This window comes from Suricata suricatta, chromosome 8 (assembly GCF_006229205.1).
Source record: "Suricata suricatta isolate VVHF042 chromosome 8, meerkat_22Aug2017_6uvM2_HiC, whole genome shotgun sequence".
NCBI lineage: Eukaryota > Metazoa > Chordata > Mammalia > Carnivora > Herpestidae > Suricata > Suricata suricatta.
In genome coordinates, this window is record NC_043707.1 from 27709195 (window position 1) to 27716480 (window position 7286).

Here is a 7286-nt window from a genome sequence, read left to right on the forward strand (position 1 = left end):
TCCCCACACCGGAACACCACCCAGATCCGCGCCTCGTCCGTCACACGGGGGCTGGCACATGCATGGGGCTCCAGCCACAGCCCGCTGTGCTCAGCCCTGAAGCATACATCCCCCCCAAACCTTGAAAGCTGAACACCCTCAGGCCCTGGGCGTGCCCTGATGGAGTGGGAAGTAGGACAGGTCACTCCTCGCCTGGGTTTCTGTCTCTACCTCAGGAGCGTTTGGTCAAGAGACAGGGTGGCCAGGTCTTCGCACGTGTGCAGTGAGCTGGGACAGGGCAGTGACTGGGCACGCGCGGGCCCTGTCCTCACGGGGCTGGAGCTGCGCGTAAACAGAGGAGCAAACCCACTGTGGAAAGGCAGGTTTGCAGACTGTAAAATGCACTGTGAAGGACAGACGGGGGGTTGCGGCGGGCGGCCCGGGACACGGAGCCCAGGAGGGGACTCTGGGAACGCCAACCTGCCCGATGGACCCCCAGCACCAGCAGGGCACCGCCCACGGCCCAGCCTTCGCTTCAAACTCCCACCTACACCAGTTTGGGGCGCGCTCTGACGCAGAGACCCCATTTCCGGCACAAAGGCTTTGGTCGCGGGGACTAGAAGAAAGGTGGTGGCAGAGCTGGGAAGGTGATCCAGGCTGGTTAAACACTGAACCCTTTTGTTCCAGGCCGGCAGGGCCCTCGATCTGACCACCCCCCCTGGCCCTCCACCCTCAGCTTTGAGGTGTTCAACAGACGGACTGAGTCTGGTCCCCCCAAAATGTTGGCACACTCCAGGGTAAACCAACCAACACCGACTGCCAGCTGGCCGAATGCGAATGCTGGGCCCACGGGCAGGGCAGAAACCCAAGCGCGGGTGCTCTCCTACCAGGGGATGGTACCCCGCACGCACAGGGAATTCGTGGCAAGGCGGCCCACGGGGACCACTGGGCACGACAACAAACAGAAAGCAGGCGCCCCCAGCCGAACACTCCGTGTGGACTTCCGGGCACGAGACTCTGCACAGGGATGCAGAGGCCGGAAAGCATCCTGCACCCCACATCTGCGTCACCTCCGGCATCCGCCCACGCGGGTGCTCTGCTGAAAGCAACATCGCTTCCAAAGAGACACATGACTCAGGATGACCCAAGCTCGCCGCCCCAGCCCAGATGCTTAAAAAAGAAAAAAAAGAACGCAAACAAACCAACTTCCTAACCGTGAAACAGTGAGGCGACTTGAGAATCACGACACGAAATCCAGTTCCGTCTTGCTATTGGGCTAAAGGGCAGGCGAGCTGGGCCTCCCTGAGGTTCGAGGCAAGCACGTGAGCTCGAGGTCTGCGGGGCCACTGGCTACCTCGTGGCTTCGGAGCCTGGCAGACCTTTGCACACACCTCCAACTCGGCCTCCCCTCTGATCACCCTCCTCCCGGCCCTCGGGGGGATGCGGGCAGACACACCTCCCAAAACCCCAGGATGGGCTTACAAAGGTGCCTCCTGCCATCCCACCCACCCACGTCCTAATTACCCACTGCGGACTGGCCAAACCTCCGCTGGTCCCCACCAGCGTCCCCAACACACTCCACCGTCCCCTCCCCACCGCCGACTAGTGTCCTCTTGAGAGAACTCACTTTAACGTGCGCCTGACCCAGATGAACCAAATGAACCAAAAACAACCTTGGGATGAAGAAAGGACACACATGGTATGTCCTCAAGCCAAGCACCCCCTGGACTGGCCGCGCTCTTTAATTACCCACGTGGGGACGCCACCCCACTGCCCGGGGAGACGGCTGAGCTCTCTGCCTGTCTGTGGGGCCGCACGGGCCCGGTCACTTACTGGTCAGGGCGGCAAAGTGACTGAGGCCACATCGGATGAGGGAGACTCGGACCTCTGGGTTGAACTCCGTCAGGCCAAAGAGGGTGGGCGGAATCATTTCTGGAAGCGCGGTTTCCACAAGGTTTGGTCCTTTCCCAAGAATTCCGTAGCCCCAGACGAAAACATGTCCTTCTCCTACATTACAGCAAAAACAATGGTCAGTAAGCCACACCAAGTGCAGCCGGCCCTCACGAGAAATTCAGACTCTGCCACCAAGACGCATTATCACCACACAGGCGTCCCCCCATCCCTGCGAGGCAAGAACAGAGTGACAGACGCTTAAAATAATGTTTCTTCTCTCCTCTTTCTGATTCTTGCTTGCGGCGGATGTCTAGCCGGCTAACCCATGTCTGGATGCAAATCCCCCACATCTTGAGGGTAACCTGGATGGGGCCTAGCTCATCGACCACCCAGAAGCCCCGGGAGTGCAGGGGAGGCCTGGAGGATGGTGTTCGCCACATTGACACCACGTTTGGAACCGATCGGGAGACCAAGCCAAGAACACAAAGAATCTCTGGCTAGATTTCCGCAAGTCTCGGGAATGATTACTTTGGTCATAAAAAGCTTAATCCCAGGGGCCCAGGCCTCAGTATCCAGGCCCTACGGCCCGTCTCCTGCCTGCCCTTGTTTCCTGGCAGTCTCACTGGGGAAGGCTCTGGCCCAGGCTAAGGGGGAGGGAGAAATAGCTCATTCCCCACTCCAGCGGCTGCTGCAGCAGGGGCTAGAATGTTCAGTTGCTGTTGATTTGTCTACATCTGAATCACGACTATCACCCTCCTGTCAACAAGTCACCCTCACCCTCAAGTACCTGAGCCCAGTCTAGCTGGACCTTCCCCAAGCCATAGCCCCCTCAGGCTGAGTCTACAGCCGTGACGCCAACCCTGCCCCTTCCTCCCGCCCAGCGTGCCGACAGCGCCCCATCGAGCTGCCCGTGGGAGGGTCTCACCGTTGAGCACAGCACAGCCCGTACCGCCACACGCGGCCTGCTTCACCGTTCCCACTCCCGGGAAGGGCAAACACCGGGGCACGTTCACCTGAATCAAACCAAGAGCCACACTGTGAGGAAGGCAGACTCGGGAACATTCCGGCTCGCAAGCATGGAAGTGCCAGTCTGTTCATTCAATCTACAAGTATTTCCTGGATGTCCAGGATAAACTAAACATCCAACCGGGCACTGGGAGTCCACCAGGCAACGGGAGACTCAGGCCCTTGCTCAGAACGGAGTCCAGCGGAGAAAGCGGAGGCCAGTCAAAATTAACATGAAGTTAATCTGCACTGAGGAGAGCCCAGGGCACCAGATCTGGTTTGCAGGTGGGCATGGTCAGGGAAGGACTGGGAAGGTTTGATCCTGTGACCTGAAGGGTAAGCACAGCTAACCAGGTAAGGGGAGAGGGGGCCTCCCAAGGAGCAGAGCTGGTGCATGCACAGGACCCTGCGGGGAGTCTGAACAAGGTTGGAGTGGCTGAAGCGGGCAGGTGAGGGGCACGGAGCCGGAGCTGGTGAGAAAAGGAGGCCGGAGCAGCAAGACTGCAGGCCCCAGGAAGGGGCTGGCCTTTATCCTGAGCACAGCGGGGGGCCGCCAAGGTTCCCAGTAGAGAAGGCGCTTTCTGACGGTGCTCTGCAAACTCGGAAGAGCGCTCCAGCCCAGGGCCGCTGGGGACACACCGCGGCGTCCCAGACAGGATGAGGTTCAGGCCACGGTCAAGGGTCAGAGCCATGGAGCACTGCTTCCAAGATGGTCCCCGGGATCCACCCCCCACCCCGCCATGCACACCCGCATGTCACCCTGCCCTTGTGTGGGGCCAGACCCCATGACTGGTTTCGGACGAGCAGAATGCCAGGGAGAGCGAGGAGAGGTCACTGCCAAGACTAGATTATAAACGCTGGCTTCGCTCTCGCCCTCTCACTCACTTGCTCTGATGAAGCCGGCCGCCAGGCTGTGCGCGGCCGCACCGAGGGGCCAGCAACCAAGGCAGGCTCGGCCGACAGCTAGTAGCTGGCTGACCGCCAGCGCGCAGCCGGGGCTCCGGTCCAACAGTGCACGAGGACCTGTGTCCTGCCAACACACACCGGGGCGGCCCTGGAAGCCGGGCCTTCGCCCGCTGAACCCCACGGTCCCTGCAGCCTTTGAGGGACCAGGGCCAGAAGACCCGGCGAGGACCCCCGGGATTCCTGACCCACAGAAACCGTGAGAAAACAAATAAATGTGCGCTGGTTTAAACCACTAAGGTTTGGGGTTATTTGATACACGGCGATAACACCACCACGACGCTGGACGTGCCCCCGGAGACCGTTTCCTCCGGCCTGGCAGCAGGAAGAGCAATGCTCTTCCGGAAATCAGTATTTCTCAGTCTTACAGAAACAAAGAATCATTTACGTGGGGCTGTTTTCGTCTCTGCTTTGGCCACTAGGAAGCTCAGAACCAAATCTGCAACGGCTTCCAGCCACTGTGCCCGGCCCCAGCGAATGAACTCTCATCTTATTCACTGGCTTTTCGTTTCTCTCCGTGCTGACCTCTTTATTAATACCCTCTGTACCCTGTACACTGTCTGCAATTCGGTGATACTGAGGAATACAGGGTGTTTTTTAAATAGTCTTAGTTTTTCTTTTTAAGGTTATTTATTTATTTTTGAGAGAAAGAAAGCAAGGTGCAGACAGAGAGGGAAAGAGAAAGAGTCCCAATGAGGATCCACGCCTAGCGTGGAGCCCGATGCGGGGCTCAATCTCACGACCTTGAGATCATGACCGGAGTCGGATGCTTAACCGACTAAGCCGCTCGGGTGCCCCCGTCTTTGTCTTTGAGAAATACACATGGGAACTTTTATGGATACAATAAGCTGTCTGGACTCCAACGAGATGGCCAAGAAGAGGCGTTCTGACAGGCGGCCAGGCCTTCGGGGCACCTCCTGGGCCACGCTTTGCTCAAGAGCCTCTTATAAGGGCCCTTAAGGGGCGCCTGGGTGGCTAAGCGTCCGGCTTCAGCTCAGGTCATGATCTCGCAGTTCATGGATTCGAGCCCCATGTCAGGCTCTGTGCTGACAGCTCGGAGCCTGGAGCCTGTTTCAGATTCTGTGTCCCCGCCTCTTCTCTGCCCCTCCCTTACTCACACTCTCTCTCTCTCTCTCAAAAATAAATAAAACATAAAAACAAATAGATAAATAAGCGCCCTTAACATTTGGTTAGCTCCAAGCCTGCCGCCCGGGCATAAGCGACCGCTTACCTGCGTGGAGTCGGTGACAGAGGCCAGCTGCAGGTACTCGGAGTTCCCCCAACCAAAGAGGCCGCCCTCAGCAGACACGGCCAGGCAGCAGTCACCGTAGGTGGCAACCTGGACAACGTGCACCCCGGCCAGGTCTCCACCCAGCTTGGTGGGCACACTGGTGACATTGTAGTGACCCAGACCTATGGGTGGGGGGGAAGGAGGGGAACGTCACTCTCGGTTACCGACTCGAGGAACGAACCCTTTCACGGACTCACTATGTGCCACACACAGTTTTGAACACTTTATGGACGTCAGCTGGGAAACGCAAGTCTGTTCCTCCACACGCTCTCTGCAACGTCCCTCACGCTCACTCGGAGCAGGATAAACACCTAACAACAACTGTTTATCTTGAAAACCTTTGAGACTGAGTCTGATTCAAGCGAGAACTCTTTGCAAGATAGCATACCGCTATGGTGGGACGCCTGGGGGGCTCAGTTGGTTGAGCGTCCGACTTCGGCTCAGGTCATGATCCCACAGTTTGTGGGTTCAAGCCCCGCATCCGGCTCTGTCTGTGCTGACAGCTCAGAGCCTGGAGCCTGCTTTGGATTCTATGTCTCCCTCTCTCTCTGCCCCTCCTCCCCTACTTGTCCCCCCTTCCTCTCTCTCTCACTCAAAAATAAATAAACATTTTTTTAGATGAAAATAAACCAGGCTTCCGCAAAGGGACCCAGAGCAGCGTCAGACTGACAGCATCCTTTAGCAACAAGCAAAAGCAAATCCGAATCCTCTCTGGAGGAAAGCATCTCCAAGTTAGGCCCTGAGAATTTCCGAAGATACAATTCAATGAAATAGGAGCCCCTGGTCAAAACTTACTAAACACACAAGGCAGGATGCACCTATGAGTCACAGAGTAAACTGAACCAACAAACTACCAATTGACGGCCTCCGGTTTCAGACCCTGGGATTATGATATACAAAATAAAATTAACTCTGTGTGCAATGTTCAAGCAAGTAAAAGCAGGAATACAAGGCTATCAAAAATGACCAGGTGAATCTGAAAAGGAAGCAATAGCAATGAAAAAAAAGGCAATTAAAAATTCAAAATCCAAATAGATGGACAAAAAGGCAAGCCATCATCTGAGAGAAAACACGCAATACTAGAAATGCAAAGAGTACAGATTAGGATGAAGAATTCCTAAAATTCAATAAGCAGAAGACATAGGAGTCAGCAAATGAGCAAAGAACACCACGTACGTTTCAGAGAAGAGAAAATAAGACAGCCTTATCAATGTACAAAAAGGCGGCCACTCTCAAGCAGTTTTTAGGAAAATGCAAATTCAAACCTCAATGAGAGACCATGTCACACCCACGAGACAGGGAAAAACTTCAATGTGGACAATCCAAAGCCCGGGTCAGGCAGTGAGACACCACCCTGTGGCCAGAGGTGACTTGTTATCACAACCATTTGAAAACAACTATCACCCACGGCCACTCACAGCATCTTCACAGGAGCAAGTAGAGCTGTCGAACCCGTGACCCAGGAGACCTGCGCACGGCCATGGAAGCACGGCTTGACACCTAACAAAACACTGTAAACCATCCGAACACCCATCGACATGGAACTGAGTAAATGGAGGTCTATTCCATGGTGGGATGGCATACAGCCATAAAAATGGACTGCATTCAGCAAAGAAGCAAAATACAGAATCAACACACAAAAACTAACGGTCTTTCTATATACTAACAGTGAACAATCCAAAAAAAATTAAGGGGTGCCGGGGGGCTCCGTTGGTTAAGCCTCTGACTCTTGATTTCGGCTCAGGTCATGATCCCAGGGACATGGGATTGAGCCCTGCTGTCAGTGCTTGGGATCCTCTCTCTCCCTCTCTCTGCCCCTCTCCCACTTGGGCGTGTGCACACACGTGTGCTCTCGTTCTCTCAAATAAATATTTAAAAAAAAAAAAAGAAAGAAAAACAAAAAAGAAAATTAAGAAGACAATCCTAGAGGTGCCTGAGTGGCTCAGTTGGTTGAGTGTCTGACTTCAGCCCAGGTCATGATCTTGCAGTTTGTGGGTTTGAGCCCCGCGTCAGGCTCTGTGCTGACAGCTCAGAGCCTGGAGCCTGCTTTGGATTCTGTGTCTCCCTCTCTCTCTCTGCCCCTCCCATGCTCATGCTCTGTCTCTCTCTATCTCTCAATAATAAATAAAGATTTTTTAAAAATTAAAAAAAAAAA

General features: G+C 55.1%; 1 protein-coding gene across 1 annotated transcript in view; it reads right to left on the minus strand.

Moving 5' to 3' along the window:
* Positions 1-1509: 1509 nt before the first annotated feature.
* RCC1L (RCC1 like) overlaps positions 1510-7286 on the minus strand; it is a 23996-nt gene continuing 18219 nt past the window's right edge. Inside the window, exons 7-9 of the mRNA XM_029948388.1 lie at positions 5072-5253; positions 2798-2885; positions 1510-1986 (exon numbers count right to left, since the gene is read on the minus strand). Of these exons, the coding sequence (XP_029804248.1) occupies positions 1805-1986; positions 2798-2885; positions 5072-5253 (452 nt within the window). The 3' untranslated portion in view covers positions 1510-1804. The remainder of the gene's footprint in view (positions 1987-2797; positions 2886-5071; positions 5254-7286) is intronic.